At 40.2% G+C, this 22,724-nt stretch overlaps 1 protein-coding gene across 1 annotated transcript in view; it reads left to right on the forward strand.

Annotated features, from left to right (window-relative positions):
- SLC35F1 (solute carrier family 35 member F1) overlaps positions 1-20,189 on the forward strand; it is a 240,289-nt gene extending 220,100 nt beyond the window's left edge. The window contains exon 8 of the mRNA XM_074150484.1: positions 16,072-20,189. Coding sequence (XP_074006585.1) covers positions 16,072-16,296 — 225 coding nt within the window. The 3' untranslated portion in view covers positions 16,297-20,189. The remainder of the gene's footprint in view (positions 1-16,071) is intronic.
- Positions 20,190-22,724: the final 2,535 nt, after the last annotated feature.

Genomic DNA, 22,724 nt, shown 5'->3' on the forward strand with positions numbered 1-22,724 from the left:
GAATATTGGCCACTGCCACAGCATTTAAGTATACAACCCCATGTCTTCAATCCTTTTTTTAAATCGTCACCGTATTTATATATTTTACACAATTTTGATGTTCAGAACTTTCCTAGCTGTCTGTTTTCCTTTTGCCTTCTTCTTAAGCAAAATTGATTTATCTCCTGCTTTGAAAAACAGAGGCGATCAGAGTCCTAAAACTTAACAGGTTGGTAACAGGTTTACATGATGGTACACAGCTTGGGAACCAAACAGGAGGCTGCAACACAAATGTGAGATGTGCTGTGCAGAGGGATGTCTAGGCATAGCGTAGGGGAAATTTAATGTTCTGAGTAACAGGACTGTCCTTGCCCTGTCAGAGACTGCAATAGCCATTCTTTGTCATGGATACACTGACACCAGTGGTGCTGGGAAATTCAGGGGCAGCTCCCTGGTTGTACAGGGTTGGAACTTTTGTATAACTTCAGTTATTTTTTTAGCTTAAGAAGTGTTCTTTTTTACATTTTAGTCTCAGCCTTAGCTTTATTTTTCTGTGAATTTTTAAAGTTCATACTTTCCGTTTGCAAGCCATATGTTGTGCTTTAATCATTCTAAGCAAATTGGGTTCTCACTAAATAATCTAAGCCGTTTATTTTATGTTTTCCACTAGCTAGAGCTTGCATACTGATTGTGTTCTGCACCAGCAGGCTGAGTCACACTATATTATATCATTACCTAGCAAGCCAAGCACAATCAATTATATTCTGCCTTGGAAAATTCATTCATTATTTTATCCAAAATGTAGCTATAAAAATTCAGAATTTCTGGGTATAGTAGCAATTTCCAAATGAAGAAAATGCATATATTTCATAATAAATCAAGGAAGTCATATATCTTGATTTAGAACCCTGGAGAGTATCTGTGACAAAGGACACAGGTAAACATGATATTCAAAACCTTTCAGCACTAGAAATCTGAAATGATGCTAGCTGAAGCCTTGCTTGCTGATGCGTTCTGATGCCACTGAAAATGACTTTTCAATGCCAGTTCCCTCCGATGAAAGGAAGCAGATGACAGCCTTCCCATTACATCAAAAAGCAAGCCATAAAAGAGTGGTTTTCAACATAATGGAGAAGAGGGGGTACAAGTTGGGGGCAATAGTTTCCAATTTTATTTTTGTCAGCACAGATCTTAAGCAATGGCCATGAATTGAGGGTTTATGTAAACTTCACAAGATGAAAAATTGGCCCTTACTGGAAACAAAGGAGAAAAATTAGGAGCCTCCATTAAAAGCATGTACTTTACTATCGTGATCCAAATCACTGAAGCCAGTACAAGCTTTTCTGCTAGTTTCAATGGGCTTCAGTTCATTTTCCTAAATTAGTAAAGTCTGCCACTCAAGGTATAGTCTTTAAAAAAATTCACAGTTTCATGAGTGTGGAAGTAAAGACCATGCTTTACTGTGACTCCATATTCTTCACACAGTCCTTCGTTTTGTTAGTGAAGGACAGATATGATGTCTGTGGTCTGGGAGCAGGAGGTAGAATCGGTTTGGTTTGGGTGAGGATTGTTTGTTTATTAGTTTGACTTTTACTTGGCAGCCATCCATGAACACCTGGGAGACTTTTCTCAATCATCTATCCAAGCTGAGAAAATAATTCAAATGATGTTCTCACTTCTTTTTTTTAAATTTATCTGCAATTATAAGCTGAAGTCAGTAAGATCCTATGTATTTTAAACTTTGACAGTGGTGATGTCAGTGGTGCATCATTATTTCTTGTAGAGCAGGCAGTGCAGGCTAAACAACTATTTTTGACACTGTAACTTCCTCAGTCATAATACTTAAGGATATTTTCCTGATGATATTGGATATGCAAGCAGCTTGACCCATAAATGCTCTGCTTGAATGGAATTTAATCTCACAGCGCCTTTATCCTGGTGAAGGCTTCCAAGCCTTTGGTAATAATGAGGATAAATAATATTACTAATTAATTCTTTATGCCATTGGTAATGTGCAGAAACCTATGTGCATGTTTCCCTTTCTGTTCCAGAGTACTAAATTTCTTAGAGTGGGACTCCCTCTCAACAACTCTGTTCCCGTGAAGCTGTGCTGTCTGTGTGCCTTTCATCTAAGTGGCGTTTAAAAAGCTGCTTTTTCACATCTTCATATTTATTCATTTATTTATTTAAATTCCCTCCTCCAAATTATTAGAAAATATTTAGGCGTCTATATTTAAAGACCTACCTTGAGATGGAAAAGAGTTAGACATGTCTTTGGTCATACTTGAATGTATATTCCTGTGACAGAAAGGGCCGCATCCACCCATCCTTTGTCTGAGGGTGCAGGATGCCATATAATAAAAAAGCTATGAAGTAAAATGACAAAAAAGAGTTGAAGCTGAAAAATTAAATGACTCCTACCAAGATGTTGCACAGTCTGACAGTAGATTTTTAACATCACAGCACAGATACGGCAGCTTTCTGAAAATACTGCATTGTTAAAAGGATATCTCTTCCTTTTACAGTGTTATCTTGCAATAGATTCATTAGTTGCAAAGCATGAATAGTGAAACATGGATACTCACTGTTTTGGAGCCATCAAAAAAGAGTGTAAAAGAAGTGGCATTCGTATTGCAGAAGTTATGATGAAAGCTTCCATTTCCATATTTTTTCAGACACTAGCTCATCATAAATGTCAAGTTTTGTAGGTTGTTTTCAGGGCTTTTAGCTTGGGATTTTTCTTCTTTTTTCTTCATGTTAAAAGACTGGTCACAACAGAACTGGTTTGGACTTTTCTAGCAAAATACATTTTTATTGGAAATGCCTAGTTACCAAACCAGAAATGCTAAAAACATCCAGTTTTCAGTATGCTCCCAAGGAAACACAGGCTGGCATTTCTCAGGCCCTGGCTGTTGTTTTGCCTGCTCATCTAAGAGATTACAGCAGCACACAATTTCCAACGTTTTCAGCCCAGTATTCTAGAACTGGAAGATCTCAGGCACAAGAAAATACAAGTTACCAGCTCATGGATTCTGGAACCCAGAGAACAAATCTCAATTATGCACTAGGCAGCTCAGAACCCCAAGAAGGAGCTTTTAAGTCTTCCAAGCATCTGCCATGGAGATAATCCTGGCAGCTGCAGTTAGCAGTTGCCGGAGTTTTCAGCAAGCATACTTTTGTTTAGAAACAACGGCTTTAGGTGTTTCGTAAGAGAAGCAAATGTTCTCATTTGTGTTCTTGGAAAAGCTTCAGTTTCTACTTCTCATTTCAGTTTAGGATTTTTTTTTTCTTTTCTTTAATTACAGAACAACGGTTTTGTTCCCTAGCCAGGAACTAGTTCATCATTACAGCAAGAGAAGAGCCAGGAGTTTATATTATCTTAACTATGTAATTTAGATTTCTTAATATTCTTAGTGGGTGCCTGGTTAACAGGGTTTACCAACAACAGCGCTGTTCAGTGCCTTGCTACTCCGCACCTGCTTATCAACTCATAGTATGGGTTTTGGGCTTTTGTATCAACGATTAGCTGGTCATAATATTTATTTTCTTTCTCCATTTCTCCACCCTTTTTATTGTGTGTAACTTTTGAATCAAATCTTTTGATGTCTCAGTATCACGTCTTCCTGCATAGCTTAAGTGTTAAAATGTTAAAAGATGTGTTTGCAATTTCAAAAGAGCTTTTCAATGTGACACACTTATACTGTGTTTTCACATTTAAATAACTGTGTAAGGTAAGTATGGAAGTAAATTTTCGGTTGTACAATAGGTGTTTGAGGCCAGTTGAAAGTCATGTAATCACTAAACAGAACCAATTTCAGACTAAAGTAAGCAGTAGTTTATTGTTTACAGATGATCCAACCAGTCAGGGGAAAAAAAGCATCACTATGTGACTGAGTTCTGCCTTTGGTCATATTGGATAGTAAATTGCCTAATGGGTATTGAGTACTTAAAAGAATACATGAAATGAAAAAGGAATCTAAATGTTAAGTGTAGTAAACAAATGTTTAAAATCAGCCTATTCACAGACAGTCCCCAGAGAAAGAACAGAGACAGTATATCTGCCTGAGTAATCTGCTGAAATTGATGGTCAGACTTGCAATGACCCACTGAAGTGCTCTGACCTACAAGGCATTGGGAAAGTGGTTTACTTATCTTATAGTGAGAAGATGTTATTTTTCAAACAAATTTATGAACAAAGGTTTTAAGTCCTAGTGTAAAACCTATTGGTTACCTCTAATTTTTATACAAAACGAAGAGGAACACAGGATTGTTAGTTTCCAACATTGACGTTTCCCTGTACAGACGATGTTTGCTGAGGGTTGGTATTGCTTTCAGTTATTATAAAATACTCTTTCTTAAGTGTCTTGAACAAAGAATTATCTTTGCAGAATGAGTTTAACATGGATAAATAAAAAAGAATAGACTTTGGCTACTTGAGGAAGGTAATTCACATCACTGTCATGGGACCTGAATTTTCAAGACCTTGAAGGATGCTGAGTCCATCATTCCCAAGTCTTCATTGCCGCCTTAGCAGGGGTAAATAAGGGGGACCAGTGTTTAGGAAGCAGTGATAAATGGTTAGGGAATGGGGGGGAAGTGTCATTCAAGATGCTGTTTCATTTTGTATGTAATTTGAAGTCGCTGCTGTCCACAATCAGAAGAGCCGATCCCACTAGCCTTTTCTGACCCCACCTCTGCTCCCAGGCTCAACAATACTCCAGACACGAGCACTGTAGCACCAAAGGGAGGCAACAGCATTGTACTGGTGGAACATTCAACAGTACCCTTACATTTAGCATAAGGCCTCCATCCATCAATCATTTTCATTTGGAGTTAATAACTGGATATGATTAACTTAAAGAAATGCGAAACGCCAGGTATCATAACAGTGGGCTTTGAGCACTTGGAGCCAAATAACAGTCATCTCAAATTACCTTGTTTGAACGAGTTTTGTGTTTCAATATAGGAAAAAATTTGTTCAGAAATACCTTAAATATACACAGAATACATTATGAAGTTTAATTCTTATACTCTGAGGGAAATAAATGGTGTTTTGGAAAAAGTAGTGAAGAGTCACGTGAAGGTAAAGGTGAAGTGCTTATAATTCCTACCCAATGTGAAAGTGCAGACGTATTAGCAGAAATCTTCCTGTTATTGGAAATAATTAACTCTTGAATGATAAATCTTCAACAAAACTATATGGGTTTTAAAGGTGTTGGTGAGCATGGGCTGAAAAAGGAAATTTGGGGCAGTGGAGCAATATGAATGCATAACAACAGAGAACAAGCATATGGTTTGAATGAACTGCAGAAAGCAAAAAATATTGTAACAAATACTGCCTTTTAATTTATTGCAAGAAAAAGTGCAGACAGAAAAATGTAACAAAGACATCCTATTAGAAGAGATGGATCTTACCAACAACATACCTTTTCTAAATGATAGGTCAATGAATATGAAAAAAGAAGACCAAGAGGCATAGGTCCATAATTATTTCTGGGGAAAAAAATTAAATGAGAACCTCAGCATTTTCCAAATCAAGTATACTTTTGAAGACAAGGCAGTACAATTAATGTGTTGAGTTACATACCTCAGCAATAATTTGCAACCCAGAGGACACAGCCAAAAAAAAAAAAAGTCATGAATATAGTAATGTGTAAAGTAAAAAAATTAAGTAATCTGGATTTTGTATCTTAAGTACAAGTGGAGAACTTGTAGGGGAGAGCTCCAGATGCAACTAGACAAACCACCCTTCAAAAAAAATGTTAGAAATAAAATAGAAAACAAGGAATATAGAATAATCACAGAAGAAAACTGATACTGTGCAGGTGAAAAAGAGGTAAAGACTATTGCTGTAAAAGATAAACCAAGCTTGGCAATGAAGAAGAAAGTGAAGCAAACAGCAAAAAGGTCATCTTGTATATGAAGAGAAGAAATAGTTTTGCTATGCAAAGACAACAGACACCAAAATTAAACAACCTTTAGTTTGGCATCAAAATGAAATTGGGACCTTGTATCACATTCAGTAAGGAGGAGAGTTAAATATGAAGGCAGTGCACAGTAATTAATAGAAATGGAAATTACTACATCAGAAGTAGAAACAGAACACAATAATCTGAATACTTTCAAGTTTGGGAATAAAGACAGTTGGAAGAATTGTATATGAAGTATGCAATAAACTAAAATCAGAAGTAGACACCAGGGAGGAATAATTAGGGAGATGGAGATAAATGGAAAATTAGTTAAAATGCAACATGGTTCAGAAAAGGTAAATCATCCAATCTAAATCTGTTGTCTGTCTGATAATTTTACAGATTTTTATAGATGAAAGCCAAATGGTAGATCTAATCTGTAGGGGTTTTGTATGGTGCAATGCAGAAAATTATCAATTAAGCTAAGGAACGGGATTAGCGTTGTAAAGATTGAAAGGCAGGTAAGAAATTGGCTAAAGAGGATAAAGGCCAAGACAACATGCTGACAGAGAAACAGCTTGCTAGAAGGAGGTCCTGAAGAGTGGGTCTGAAGACCTGTCTTGTGTAGTGGCTGGCGTAGTAGCTTTGGCACCCTCGGTAGGAAGAAGGATTAAAATATCAGGCAACAAGAACTGAATGACATTGAGAAATGCTGTGAAGCACAAAGTGCGAGGTAAAGTCTGTGGCAACAGATGGGAGGAATTTGAGCACAGTCATGACAAAGCTGTTTCCAAATGGGTTAGCCTAGGTATTTCTAGTATTATATATATATATATAGTATATGGTGAAGTGCTAATGCTATAGGACAGGACAAGTTATCATCTCAGGACAACACTTTGCTAGCTGTATCTGTGGAGTTTTTTGGTCAGCCCAAGAGGACTACCGGAGCTACTTCTCTTACCTGCTCCAAAGCCTTGACAGAATAAGAATGCATCTGCTAGTAAGGTACTGAATGTGCATATCTTAAAAAAATTTTGCTGGATGTAGTATAGCTTTGATTTCTGGTGGACTAGGAGGAACTATGATACCTCAACATACACGAATTAATCTATAAATTCACAGGGAGGAAAGGAGCATTATTTGAGCTAAAGAGCAGTGCTGACATAAGAACATACAGGTGGAAACTGAGAAAGCATAAATTTGGAATAGAAATTAGGGGGATTTCTTGGCAATCGTACCAGGGAGGTTCCAGAACAGACTTCAAACAGATTAGGGGAAGTGGTCAAAAACACTGATAATGCTCGCAGGAGGTCAGGGTGTATTTGCCAGATGGAATACGTTATCTGGCTGTACAGAGTAATGGGGGATTGGATTTGATGGCTTGGGACGTGCTCTCCATTCTGATTCCCTCGTGCATCTGTCTTGTGAATTGACTCAGTTGAGAGCTCTTGAAGCTCCTGGAGTTTGGCCTCATGTTGCCTGCAGCAAATGCGCCGGACCATGGAGAACCCTGATGCGAAACAGCCGTATCACTCTCCCTCCAGACAGCTTACAGAGTCCTTCGTGGTAAGGGTAACTGCAACTGCACATTCCTTGTTTCTGGGGGTAGGAGTGCTCCCCATTTGTAGGGCTGAAAGAAAAGAACACAATTCTCGGAGAGCATTACTGCAGGAATATATTGTTAGATTCAGCAGAAAAATATAAACAAAGGATCCAATATGAATCAACTAGTGTAACCTTGGTTTTGAGCACATTGAACACAATTAGCCTCATATACAGTAATACAGAATCAAGTACAGCAGACAGCTGCTACTAAATTAAATACACACAAAACCAGAAAGACACATGGCAACTGACAGCTGATAGAGCAACCACCAAAGAATATTGAAAGGTAAAAGCGGGGAGGGGGAAATGTTTTTATTTTCGTAAGTGTTTCTGTTGTGCTCCTTCCTTTTAGTATTAAGAACATTTAAAAGGAAAATTGCTTTACCACTTTCTTGCCAAGTGATTGATATAAAATAACCAGAAACGAAGCCCACTTATCCCACAGTAAGGATGCTCACAGGAAATTAGAGCAGTGTAATATAAGTGTTTTAACTTCATGTAAAAATCCCTTTCCTATGTAGATAAGATAAGATTAAAACAGATTGCAGGACTCATTCTACCTTGCACTTTTTAATTAAACAAACTGCTGGTACCGCAGGGGTACTGAACACAGGCTCATTTTTTTGTCCACATCTGATGGCGGAGGCAACAAAGGGAAACAGAAGAGAAAGCAGCATTCCCATCTCTCCCAGCACCCAGGAAAGGAAGATAAGCCATTTCACACAAATATTTTACCCTAACAGGCATGTATTTAGAAAGGACAGCCTATTATGAATTTTTTCTGATGATACCATTTGAGAAGCATGAAATCATGCAGATTTGTGCAAAACCAGTATTTGCCTTACAGCTGCCTGCATCAGCTTCAGAGATTTTTCTCCAAATGCTGTAAGTTTTCTCCATAAGTTTGTCTTATTCCACAAATGAATTCCAGGAAAACTATGAAGTTTCCCAAATTCTAACAGAATTTGTGTTGACAGTTTTCCATTAACCCCTTCCTCCTTTTTCTCCTGTATAGATATGCTCAGCATCTAAGAGCTTAGGACTTTCCCACTCACTGTAGTCTTACCAGTTAAACTGTGCCCACCAGCAAATACCATGCAAGGACTGAAAAAGAGGATGCTGCTATATGACAGAAGGCATGGACCAATGTTTTACTTAGAGTAAAACATGCAATCACTATAACAAGATCTTTAAGAACCAACTGGAAAATACAGAAAATGAGTCATATGATTAATTCACATTACAATTTCTATGCAACATTTGCAATTCAGTATAAGCAAGAGTTATAATTTATAGTTATTGTTAGAACCATAGTAACAGGTAGCATTTAATCTCAGCTAGAGTACATTGAGGATGCAAGAAGGCAGCAGGAGTAGAGGAATATGACCTTTCTCTCATGCGTGAAATGACAGAGGCAAAACTTCTTTTGGCTTCTTTGTTTTGACCAAATGGCAGTGAAGCTGATGTCAGGTTTTCACTGTCCTTGAAGCAAGTCATGGCTTCTTGCCACGATGATGTGCTGAGACATGCCCTGAAGCTCAAGCCTCCTTCATCCAGTGAAAAACTTATGTGACTGCCAATGGACAGGAAGAACTAGCTACAAATTTCACTCTGCATCCCAGCTGAGTTCAGAGGGCAAGGTAGGACCTTAAGTCATCACTTAAGACTATATCCTGACAGTTTGCCTTGGAAATAGCTGGAGGTTATTAAAGTGTGAAGATAATGCAATTCTGCTGCCAGTGGACAGATTCCCTGCCTGGAAATTATCACCATTACTGAAGCTGTCCAGCACCCCTTGGTACCCTTCTCAGCAAGAGAGCCAACACCTCTGCTTGGGCATTCCAACTTCTGCAACTGGAGAGCTGAGAAGACATGCTAAACCAAACTTTGGGTTCCTTTAGGGATCTCTAGATGAAAGGTCTGAGAGATCTGGCAGGACATACAAAGATTCAAATGAGTGAGTTTTATCTGTTTGAACACAGTCTGGAAAACTCACAGCAGCCTTTCTGGGTTTTACAAAATACCATGTTTCACTGTTGGTGGCAACCCCAATTTCTGTTGATGACAAAGATGTATCATCACCTGCCTACAGCTTAGTTCTGCAGTCTGTTTGGAAAGATGTCTAGATATTCTTAGGAAATATCCTGGACATAACTCTCAACTGGGATCAGACAAAGGTCAGGTCTTTATCTCTTATCCCTGAAGGCAGACAGTAATAATTGAGGTTGAACCAGCGGATCATTCTCCCAATGAAGAGCAGGGCAGACCCTGAATTGCAAAGGGAGCATCCCTTCCTCCCTGGTAGGAGGAAACAGAGACATCTTCCTTATAGGCTGGATCAAAAATAGTCAGCAACAGTTTGAGTGAGTCACAGTCCCAACCCAAGACAAATATGGCCAAATCCTCATGGATCTGAGCCAAGGGAGTCGCCAGAGAGCACTGTGAGCTGTGACTAGGATGCTGGCTTCTGCTTCTATTAATAAAATAATATGTCTGTAATATCCAGCTATGCAACTGTGCAAATTCATAGCTCTCAGAGCCCTCACCCTTCCTGGTACTGCTATTGGCTGGAGAATGTGGGCATCCCACAGTGCAACTTCTGCACTTGATAACAGCGGACTTCATTTGCTATATTGAAGGCAAAAATAGAAAACAGTGTGAAAAGAAGCTCAGTCTCTTGATCAATTCATCAAACCGAGTGGAAATGTCTGTTTGCTGTATAAAAGATAATGAGAGAAATTTGGTTTTAGCTCCCTTAGCTCAGCCTGCTCAGGTACTCATGTGTGAAATTACCCAGGGGGAAAAGATATAAGTCGGTGCAGGAGGCCTTCTTGGCCTTGGCTTTGATTGACTCTGCAGCGTATGCTACAAACTGAATTAGTTTGGAAAACAGAGAGGTTCATCAGACTGCACAGACCCACTGATTGGAATAAGATGTTGGTGGGAACTGCCTGTCTGGAGAGCATGGAGGATGTCAACAGAAATATGGGACTAAATGAATTCCACCTGATATGTACATCTTTGTCCCTCTTCATCAGTGCAATTCTGAGGAGATCGCTTCTCTCTAAGATTTAAAATTTGAATTAATAGACCTGATTTATTTATTCATTTTTGTCAAAATGTGGAGAATTGCTAGAGGAGGTAGGGGAAGAGGTAGTTATTCCATTTTATGCTTTATCAATGAACATATGAAACATGACAATTCTAAATTTCCAGTTAGTCATGTAACAAAAAATTCCTTTTAAAGACTTAAAAAGCACAGTTAGTTTGCCATAGGCGAGGAGCTGGGCTTCATATTACCTACCAAGAGATTCAGTCTACGGCTGCGGTTGTGAAATACAAATGGAGCTGGAGCACCACAGCTCCGATAGTCTGCTCCTGTAGACTGTTTCCAGTTCAATGGACCGAGTAAAACAGAATTTGCATTTTCATAACCATTGTAATAATAGTCATAATCGTTATCATGATAGCTGAGTGAAAAACCAAAATTAGCAAATCATTCAGTTTCTTTGTCTGTGTGGGCTTTTCTGCACACTCACATCTCTCTGGTTTTGTCACTGTGGATGTTGTTTTGCCATGGTGTCAGTGGTAATGTGGATGTGGACATCTGTGATGGTCAGAAATGCTTGTCTGCAGATTCCCTCTGCAGCAGTCAGTCAGTGCAGTGTTTCCGAGCTGCGATACAGCAATTCTTCTATGCTCTTTCTTCCTCCTTTCCCTTCTAAATTCACAATGTGTACTGAAGAATGACTTGCTCACTCCAGACCCAGGCGTGAATTTACTGCCTTTTGAAGCGTTTTTCTTTCTTTTTTTCTTCTACTGTCATTGTCCTACCACTATTCAAGAAGATGAAATCAGATGCACTGTATGCTCACACTTAAAAAGTTTCTTTTGCACCTGTCTTTCAACTAGATTACTTAAAGCACAAGAATCTCAAGTGGAAATAGTAGAAGTTTTAGCTATGATGGTTTAAGGATATATGAAAGACAAGTTTTGCACAGAGAGGTAATAAGAAGTAGGGGATAAGAACCAGTGGGGAGTAAATTTTGAGAGTTTTGATAGTTCATTCTGGATTTTTAAAAATCTTAAGTTTTCCAATGTCTTTATATTCTTCTTTATTTTAGAAATCTTGAGATGCTTAACTGATTCCCAAAATGCCTAATTTTGATTTACTTGGAACAAAAATACTGTATATAAACTAAATTTCAAATGGGTTTTGTAAACTTCATCCATAGTTGTACGTAGCACTGTTGTAAGGTAAAAAATTTAATTTAAAAAAAAACCCACACAAACAACACTGCAGCTATGTTTGGGTTCTCTTCTTTTTTAATGTAAAAGACTTTGTGCATGGATAACAAAGTCAGACTGATTTCACCATATGTTTTCTGCGGTCAGCTAGACCTTACTGCTGCAGTGGTTTTCTGGTGGGGTTCTGCAGTAGCGGAGCGAGGAGCGAGACCCTGCTCCTGCAGCTGGACCATCAGATGCCAATAGCTCTTCTGCTAAGCCTGGCTGGGCGAATGCATTCCAGTACCGCATCCTTAAGGAATATCTCTTAGATAAATACCAGAAACATCTACTCACCAGAATCAGCGCAGGTTTTGATAGACTGAGCTAATCTTGTTATACATGTTATCTCGTTGCATTTGTCGAGGTTTTGCTTTGTATGTTTATCTTCAAATTGACAGGCACCTAAAAAGTGCTTTTTATACGCTCAAAATTAACAGTAGTTTACTGTAAGCTATTTTCACTACAGGTACTAAATAATGTCTAGCATGTTTTTTACATTTTCCTAATTTTTTAATGGTTGTAAATATCATTGTGGGTTCCATATGGAATATTTTTGGTTGGGAAAGCATTTATAGGCACCCAGATGTCAGAGCGGAGCAGCCATGGTGAGGTCTGTAGGGCTGATTTAACTATTTGATTTGACTTCTCAGTAAGTTTTGCCAGATGCTTTTCTGCAAAGGAGGTCTCTGTCTTCTCCTCAGAGGATGGCATCCCTGTTTCCCATCTTTATGCCGTAAACCCATCTTTATCTGGTAACCAAGTGCTACTGTCTCTTTTAAATGGGTAAGAAACTCATCTAAAATCATGTTCATTCACAAAAGTAGTTCCTAGGCTGAAAATCAATCACAGGACTCGAGAGTGTTAGATCATTGATTTAATCACAAAGTCATCTGGTCTCTCAATAAACTACATGATAAGAAAGCTTATATACGTATGTACCTATATGTGTAGATACAAAATATATAGTAAAGTTAGTTAATAATATAGAAACATGAATTATTTTTTGGTTGCTTACTCCAAGGTGTGCGACACCCATTAGCTAATCTGAGCTAAACAATTTCGGACCATGTTCCTATTTAAACAGCTTACAGTTACCCTGTTTAGCATGGAGGGAACTGGGACTGGGAGAGCCATACAAATCTGGATATTTTTAAAATAATTTTTCGTAGGGGAAATATGTTTCTGTAGCAAGTGAGAGATAAGTCAGAAAAATGAAGCACACTATCATTCTCAAGTAGCATTTTAGCCAAAGAGAGGAATTACACACTTCCTGAGAGCCTGCAGTTTGGTACTACAGTTGTGTAGAGGGTAGCAACGAAAAATTATCTTCTCTCACTTCATTTCTTAGGAATAGCTCTTTCTGCTGGTTTTGAATGTGTCTCTTTTGCTGTCTATTAATAGTGAATCTCAGCAGACGAGGTTTTCAGGTCAAAATAAAAAAACCTCCAAAACCTACACATAGACATAGCAGTAGAGTATGCCTGGAAATCCTATCTTCAGTAAAATTAGTCTGAGGAACACAGTACAGTGAACAACAAATTTTGTATTTGCTGAACTAAGTCTGTATGTTCCCATCACACTGCTGGATTCACTGCCATTTTAATAGGAGGAAAATACCCATTGATTTCAGGGAGCTTTGGGTCAATCTGACAGAGTATTCACAAAACCCAGAGATTTCTATATACCTACAGTATTTCTATGTTAACCTTACTAAGAACCCTTCTACTTCAGTGCCGCAGAGATCTGCTGCAGGAAACAATTGAGCCTGAACCTTAACTTGTTTCTAAGGAAGGTAAAGATGGAATTGTTATAGGGCTGTCAGGACCCAGGTCTCTTTGCACTAGCTGTGCGTAGATATCAAAGACAAATGGTTCACAGGCCTCTGCTTAGATTTCCCTCAACTTCATCCAAACCCCTTCTCCCAGGCTGGAGTGCTGCCACTTAGGGACACACTGCCATGGAGGGAATATGATCAGGCAAAAGAGCCCACTGGCAAGAAGCTGCTGAGAGAGGAATGAGAGGTATGGCCAGGAGGAAGAGCTGGAGCCATGAAATACAGCAAAAGTTAATTGGTTTTGGTTGGGCAGCTGCTAGAGCAAGAAAATGGCACATTTAGCTACTGGAAGCCCCACAGATTCCTCACAGCAGGACACAAGGCAATCACAAATCTGGCTGGCACTCTGGTTATACAGTGGAGCAGGCGAGCTGGCTGTCCAGGGAGAGAAATTTAGGCATAAGGAGGGACAGCGTGAAACTAGGGAACTGGTTCCTGGTTTGGGAAACTAGGTGTGTTTGGCTCCTGAGTTTTCCTTCAGCTTAGTCAAGTCCACTGCTGCCAAGTGGTATCCAAGTTCACGTGCAAAGAGGAAATGGGGGGGAAAGTGCTGAAAGCAAAATTGAACTGAAAAATGGGGGGGAAAAAAAAATGTCAATTGGAAAATGCTTTGAAATGATTGACTTGGGTTTGATTGCCACATGGGGGAGACCTAAGCCTAAACAGTCCTTTCAGAGCTGTGTCACATGGGGGAATCCTTCAGCAGATGCAGGGTGAGGCTCGTCACTGTCTTTGTGGCTGGTATGACAGCTGGATGATTACATCAAATCATAGCACCAGATGACACTTGAAGACCTGGTAACATTCCTGGAAAAAAACAATTAACAGCTGATGAAAAGCAGAACTCTTCCTACCCTGTAATGCTTCTGACACACTTAAAAACTTTCCCCATTATGGTGCTTTCCCTCTAAAATGTGCATACTAGCTGTGGGAAACAAAACCGTACAACACTATGAGTTATATATCCAAAGCTTTCAAAGATACTGCGAATTCTGTAAAAAAACCAAATGTTTCCTCAGGTGGGAAGTTGGACACAGATTCTGTGGGTCTCTTAAATTATAACAGATTAACATCACTACAAAGTTGTCTTAAGTAAAACTTGCTTTCACCACAATGATTATTTTTTTAAATATAAAAAGCAGAATTGCTAAAAACAATGCTTCCAACGTAATATAGTCCGGTCTGTCCATTTTGTTCTATACTAAAATGATCTAAAGGAAACAAATTCAGCACCCACCAAAGTACTGTTGTCAGTTAGGATTAAAAACAGATTTACAGACACTTTTATGTAAAATAGTGAAGTACCTCATGAAGCAGCTAATAACAGGTTGCAGCTAGTTGTTGGTGTTTCAGTATGGATCCCTGACAGTTGCAGAATACAGGCGCTTTTTAAAATCCCACTGAATACTGATGCGTATATCCCCAGTTCTATAACCCTACCAACAAGCTGGCTATATAATCTGTCATTGCTTCTCACACACAACACACAAGAAGAAATAACTTGAAGTCTAGGATCAGGAGACAAGTCATATGGGCTTAAACCCATTTTTGTGTCCCCCATAGTAGAAATCCAGTGTCTAAAGCTAATATCCAATGGTCTGTACTTTTAAATCCCTGCCTTTACCTTTACCTGCAAGGACTAATGTATTGCCAAAAAGGTATTTTTGTTGTGTTATCAGTCCAGGCACGGAGTCTGGATATGTCAGAAAATTCAAGCTGACCTCTGATCTAGTAGAGCTGTGTGCCAAAGTATGCGTACTCGAGCTTCCAGTTAACTGCTCTCCATATGTGCTTTCAAACCTCTTGAGGTCAGCCTAGAGCATGTTTCACAGCTGAAGTTCATCCTCACAATAAATCTTCCAGCATCTGCTTTCTGTTTACAAGCAAGAGAAGCTTCAGGTGAGCCTTTCAAGAGCCTTTATTAAAATATTTTAAATTGTATATGTTTTAAGTGTTTATTTGAATTATTTAAATACTTATTTAATTGTCTTTTTATGTTACTGATGGCGTGTTATACTTTACAGTCCTGTGGTTTAGCTGTAATTAATTTCAGATTTGTCCCTGTCAGACAACTGTAGATGATGGTACCCCACAGTGGAGCAAGAGAAACTTGCTCTCAGAGAAGTAGTTGGCTTGTCTAAAAGCACAACAAAATCAGCTTTGGATCTGTGACCAGAACCCAGCTTTCCAAAGTCCCACCTGACCAACACTTAAGATGTATGGGGCATGGGAAGGCACCAGTTAGCTGTTGGTTATGGAAAACAGGAAAGTTCATGGGAGCAAACCAACTTTCAAAGAGACATTCCCATAAAAATTGGACAACCCAGTGATAGGGGGTTTGTTCTGTGCCTTTCATGCCAAAATAAGGATCTGTGCCTAGCCCTGCGTGTGGGTCTTCATGAGCTCAGGATAATCAGTACTGTGTCTAATGACTCTACTCTTATTTCTGCTTAGTTTTCAGGACTTTACTTGTTGTCATTCTTCACTATCCTTGTTGGGCTGGTGCTCTACTCCTCCACCTCCACCTACGTAGCCCAGGATCCTCGGGTGTACAAGCAGTTTCGAAACCCTTCAGGACCTGTTGTAGACCTGCCAGCCACCGGCCAGCTGGAGCCTTCAGTAACATACACCAGCCTGGGGCAGGAGACAGAAGAGGAGCCTCACGTTAGAGTTGCTTAAACCCAGGGCTGTTGATCACCTACTGATGATTCAGTGGAGCTCGTATATCCATTATCTCTGTATTGTACATAGAGAAAGGTATTTACCGGGTGCAGTTACACCGGTGAGCTGCAAGGTAGCAAATAAGGAAAGCTCATAAAAATACAAATTAATTGTTCCAGGGTGTTCATTGCAAGGAGATGCCAGTCCCTCGTTTACAATATGAGCAGCATGTTTGCAATACAAACTGCTGTATACGAATCAGTTAATGTCAAACTACCTGTGGAAGATATTCAATATATAAGCTGAAATTACAAAAAGAAATTCATAGAAAGGTGGTTTTGCACCCACTGAGTGATGTCATACCTAAACCGCACCAGTTGTGGAAAAGCTGCCTTTTTACAGCAAATACACTTGTGCAGTCACTGTTAATTTCTCTCTAAGATTTGTTTGTTTGGGCAAAATAGATGGGTTACTCGTGGTGGCAACACCCTGACACATTTTTGCTAGCACCTTGGATTTGGTGAGGGAAAGACAACGAGTTCATCTGTGCTATCTGTCTAGTTGCCCTTTCTAGGTAATCTGTTCCATGAATCCAGAGAAGGGACAACTTACAATATCCGTGTCTATTCTAGGAATAGGTATAAGGCGAGCATTTTAGCCTTTCTATATTTGCAGAAGTGAAGTACTCAAGCATTGACCTCTCTATGATCCATGGCAGATTTCCTAGCGGCTGAGGTTCTGCATCAGGTGACAGGGAGTTAGTTTCTCTGTAGTCGTGACTTAACACAGGTTTCTTACTTTTTAAATTTTAATCTGTAAAAAGAAAAATGCATTTTCTAGTTTCCTATGTATTGTACCTCTCCATGGTAAGATCATGTGGATCAGGGCACTTATTTTAGATACTCAGTGCATAGAGGGCGCCTTCTGCTGTTCCAGTTTGCTTAGTCTCCTGTGTTGATTATTCTAACAATAGCTATTTAGAAATGTGTCAGTTTTTCACCAAAACCCACAAATTGTAAAAATAAAGAAGATTAAGTGAGAAATTCACAAGCAGAAAGAACCATCCGCTGGTGTTGCTGCAAAGGCATTCATATCAGCAGGGTGCAGCCAATTATTTTTCATTAACTACAAAACTAGCAGAAGAATTCAGCAGCTTTCTTACATTCCTGGGAACATGTGAAAATAGTAAGGGTGTGCTCCACAGCTGTACTTCTGCTCCAGGAACCTTATCAGAATGGGGGAAATCTTAGTCACCAACATGAAAAATCCATCTCTGCCTGTACGTTTGCTCTTCTGAGAGCCCAATAAAAGGAGATCATTATTTCAATATCCATGATCTATTTTTAATTTAAAATTACGGAAGGGGAGATGGTCTTACATCTAACAGATAGGACAGGGATCCAGGAGAGCTTGTTTTTATTCTTAGATCTGCCACATCTCTGAGTGATCCTCGGGCATAACTTACCTTCTGTGTGGCTGAGTTTCCCAATCTGTACATACGGGAATAATGATGTTTTACCTACCTCACAGGGGTGCTATGGGACCAAGTTATTTTAAGATGCTTCAGGATCTTCAGAAGGAAGGAGATTATGAAGTACACAATAGTGCTGTAAAAGTGTGCAGACATGCATTGTATTTGAAAATGGAGTTTACGGCAGGGTTGATGAATATTTTGCTTGTGGGCAGAGAAGATGAATTTTATTTGAATGTTATTCTGCTGAAGAAGTCTGTCTCAAGCGAAAATGTAGGGCTTCATGTTTGAAAAATACAACTTACCTATTTCTATTTGAAAAGAAAAAAAAAAAAAATCAATCTGTACTCTGGAGATTAGAAAGGCCACACAGTTCAACCAAGCAGGATGAATTTCTGCTGAAGTAACATTCATCTTTTATAGTCCCGTTCTGCTTTAATATAGAAGAGACTTTCCTGAAGCAGACTGGGAGAAGTATGTATGCATAATATACATGAAGTGGCAAATGTGAAAGTGCTATTGAGCAGCAGAAGTATGTTATATCTTTTTCTTGCTGTGGAGGAGGAGGAGAGGTGATTTCTGTCCCACCGTGCTTAAGCTGCCTGCCACAATCCTGCTGCAGCTGAGGGAAGGGTCCCAGTATTGCTAAACTATACCTGAAACTGGCCCAAAAGCTTGGGTTAAGGTGGCTTGATTTTAAAATCATAACAAATGTATGATTTTTTTTGTCCCTGCCTTATGTTTATTTAAACTTTTTAGCACTCATGTTTCCAAGCTTTTTCTCTTAAAACATTGAGGATTAAAAAAAAAAAAAGATTCCCACAGAGAAACAGAGTCCATAATCTGGGGATATTAAGGAAAGTCTAAATACTATGGGATTCAAAGAAAAAGAATTAAAAGCCACACAAGAAAGATTACCTGATGCTTCAGGGTAAGGTCTGTGGGGTGGAAGTCCAGGTGGGAAGCGCACGGTCAGGTGAAGCCCTCAATGCAGGGGGGCCAGCAAGCATTCTCAGGTCCAGCCCTGGGAGGGCTTCGGCTTGAGGTGGGTTTCATACATTCCCCAGGAGCAGGGGCTCTGGTTACAACCACCACAGCACCCTCGGGTACCCAGAGGCACACTGGCGGGCACCTGTCATCTCAGTCTTTTTTGCTACCTTTTATACCAATTAAATACCTTTCTCAAAACATTAGTCCCCGTGTTGGTCTTGAGACCTTTGAGGATTGCGTGCGTGTGTGTTTGTTCCATGTTTACAACTCCTTCCTTTTGCATAATTGTTTTGGTTAATTTCATTCTTAGTATTTATTTTTAAGCCAAATGTTTGTAGTCCTTCCACCTCCCCCTCTTCATTTTTCTGACACTAACTTGTAGATGTTTGTTAGAGTCTTCTCAGAAACAGCTGGGCAGGAGGCATCTCCCGGCCGGGAGTTCTTACACACAAGGGTTTGCGATCCACAGGTGGCTGAGAGGTGCCATCTGAAGCAAATTTTGTAGGCTATTTTAAGAGGCTGTGTTGTATGGAAGTAAGTTCTGAATGTTTCGGTGTGCCCTCTGCGCCCAGCCACCACCCCCTGTGTTACTGGCACAGGAGGAGTTTGACGTGCAAAGAGGGGCTGCTCCGCTCTCTGTGTCTCCCCTTGAACGAGGTGGATACTCGGATTAGCCCCAGGGTGCTGGCGCTGGGTGGACCTCAAAGGACAACAGAGGTACAGCTTTGCAAGTAACCGTGTTGACTGAAAAACCTGAGGTCTGGTAAAGGAAAACATTACTCATACCTGCTTGTTTTCTGCGGTCGAAGGCCTCAGTACGCACCAGCAAAGGTTCGGCGATCGAACCGGCAGCTACTCTCCGCGTTGCGCGGGACGTCTCTAGCTCTCTGCAGCTCCTTGCCTGAACAGACTGAACTCTCTTACGCTGCTGGCCCTGAGCAGCCCGTAGCAAGACTGATGTCATTTTCTGCTACTGGATGAAAACCTTCACTGGGAGACAGACCTGGTCTTTGTTCCAGCTACAAACTTTCAAAACACACAACGACAGACCAAGCAATTGAAAATTTTGCACCACTGTGTCATAAGAAGAAGTTTCAATGTATAGTGTAGAGATTGCTAACTTGTGCTATTAACATTTTGACAAGCGTGTAGTATCGTTTTCTTTCCTTTTTTTAAAAAACCATTTAGTATTCCTGAGCTAGCTACAAATATAAATTTTACCCCATGGGTAGGATTTTATTGTTAAATGCCATAATAAAGCACACTAATCTTGACACCGCAGATGGAAATACAAACCAAAACCAAAACCAAGCAAACAAAATCCCAACCCCAAATCCTGCATCGAAAAGCTGAACAAACCTTTCTCCATTTTGATATTTGCATGCTCCTATATGGACTGGCTGTGGCAATGTAATGCCTGTATAATGTTTTCAAATAAAAAAAATAAATGCTTTATGAAAGCGGGGTTGTTAGTTTCTTTGCCTGTTTCCTTTCTTAGCCTAAAATGATTTTTCTGAAGTGTAAATTTTGACTCAGGGCATAGTTTTTCACTCTGCTGAGGACCTCTTTCCTTTGTGAGGTGGGTAACCTACAACTCCTTCCAAGGTGTCTGAGCTTTGGTGCCATTAGGCGCTCGCAGGTGTCTTGCCTGGCCCCCAGGTGCTGCTCCAGATGGATAAGGGGTCTCCCATGCACCCTCTCTCTTAACCTGCCGCTCCCCAATGGCGAGCTCAAGTATCCTGGTGTTCATTGCCCTCATTTAGACAGAAAAACACTCCCCCACTGCCTTCCTGAAATGATTAATCACTCTAGCATTAATCTGGAGCAACGCACATGTGTGATGTTGAAGGGCTTCTCCGGCAGAGGTTACTGAGCATCTGCAGCTGCCTTGCCTGGTCCTCCCTCCCCACCGCTCTGCTCTGCGGAGCACCTGTGGGTGCCCCACTGCAGCACTGTTCCCTGGAGAGCCTCAAAACAGGAAAAGAAAGGATGGAGACAAAAATTAAACAACGGGGAGCGTGGGGAAGGAATGTCAGGAGGAGCAGAATTGGGGAAAGAAAACAAAAGAGGTTATTGGCTCCTTTGAAGTCCGCAAGGGAAGACATGAAAGGGAGAGCAAGGGATTTTATGAACATGTATTCATCTCTGAGAGGGTTTGCCAGCACATGCATCTGTCCATCTCTCTTTGGCTGATGTCTCCGCAGGAAACTTCGCATTGGTATTTCTCACATGCTTCATTGCTGAGAGTAAAGAAGGGAACAGGGACGGGTGAGCTCATTTCCAGCCTCTCCCTGCGCCGTGACTGCTTGGAGCCCCAGATATTGCCCAGCCAGCGGTGCTGCACCAATGTGCTGGCTGATGTCTGTTTTCCCAGCGTGAATGTTTCCTGAGTTATCAAGAACTCCAGAAACCGAGTTACTGTGCATGGCTTTATCATGCTGACAATTGATTTGTATTTTCCTCCAAATCTGCTCAAGAGTCTCTCTGGCATTACAAAAACCTCCTTTTATTGCCTGGCTAGAATTCAGTCTGGGTGCTTGAGTCATATGAGTAGTAATTGCTTGGAATTACCCTAAAAATAGCTCATAAATAGGCATTAATGGCACTCTCTGTGCTTAAATCAAACATTTCAACACTGAAGGACACTCAATCAGCTTAAACGTACCAGTCTCCCTTTGTTTTTGTTTATTAAGAACTAGTTCTCCAAAATATTACAAATCTCAAGCTGAATGCTTAAAAGGAAAACGTTATGGCATACAGTAAGGAAGCAATGCTTTTTACAGTTATAAAAGTTGTTTTGTTAAGTGTGCTCCACGATTTAAGACAAAAAATATGCCAGACCTTTGCGAAAGGGAACGCCTCTGCTTGTGCAGCCATAGACCTGTCCCACAGCAATTGCAAACCGAGTAGCAGCGGTGATGATGTCATTGGAAGAAGAGCATTGGTCATGGCATCCTCCTCCTCCAATCTGAAATGCAGGGTCACGCACTGCGGTACTTACTAATGAAAATTCCTGCTTGATGGAGGATGCTCATTCCACAGGGCTGGGAAATCAATGATTAGTCACAGACTGGCTGTGAGCCACAAACACGAGACACAAACCCACAAATCTGCCACAGAAAGCCAGTTGTAACCCTCAGACATCATAACTTGCATCGTGATTGGTATTTCAGTCTCAGTAAAAGGCCCACGATGTTTCTTCAGGCCCTATCACTGGCTGGGTGGCACAGAGCAGCTTCCACAGCCTTGGAAAACACCACAGGTGTCTTGTGGTCCCATGAGGTCACTGCTGGGTGCAGGGAGGAACCACTGCGCTGCCTCTCTCCAGCATCTACCTCGGCAAGGAGGAGCCCCTGCTGCCACTGCTACTGTAAAGCAACCAGGTGGAGGAAAAAAACTTGGCTGAAAGTAGATCTTGAGGCTCAATATGAAAAGTCAGCCCTCTTTGCAGTCCTTTCTGGTGTAAAAGTCAACGTTTGCTATTATTTGGGGACATTTTTTTTCTTATCCTAGAAGTCTTAATTGAAAACAATGCACTGAGTTCCCCTGATACTCGTGAGAGCAGAATTTGACCATTTATGGATAGTCTTAACGTTGCAGAATCTCTTTAAAGACTACAGATATTATCAATCCTATATACTATACAAATGTTTGTAAATTGAGACTAGGTGATTTTATTGGATTTCTAATTTTTATGCTACTTAGATTCTGGTTTATAACCTTGAGCTACAGTTGACTTTTTTGTGACTCCTGATTATGCACAATGCCCTCAGGCAACTACCTAGTGCTACCCTGCTCTTAATAATGCATTATTAATTCCTTACTGTTAAATAAATTATTTATACTAACTATTGCATTTTATTCCCCATGACTTGATAGCAAAGGACTCATCCAATTTTAACATAACTGTGAAGTTGTCAGTATGAAATCTTCCCCTCCTTCCCATGTGAAATATGTACATGTTTGTCAAGAGCAAAGTATTGGA

The sequence above is a fragment of the Numenius arquata genome, chromosome 7 (genome assembly GCF_964106895.1).
Source record: "Numenius arquata chromosome 7, bNumArq3.hap1.1, whole genome shotgun sequence".
In the NCBI taxonomy this organism is placed as follows: Eukaryota; Metazoa; Chordata; class Aves; order Charadriiformes; family Scolopacidae; genus Numenius; species Numenius arquata.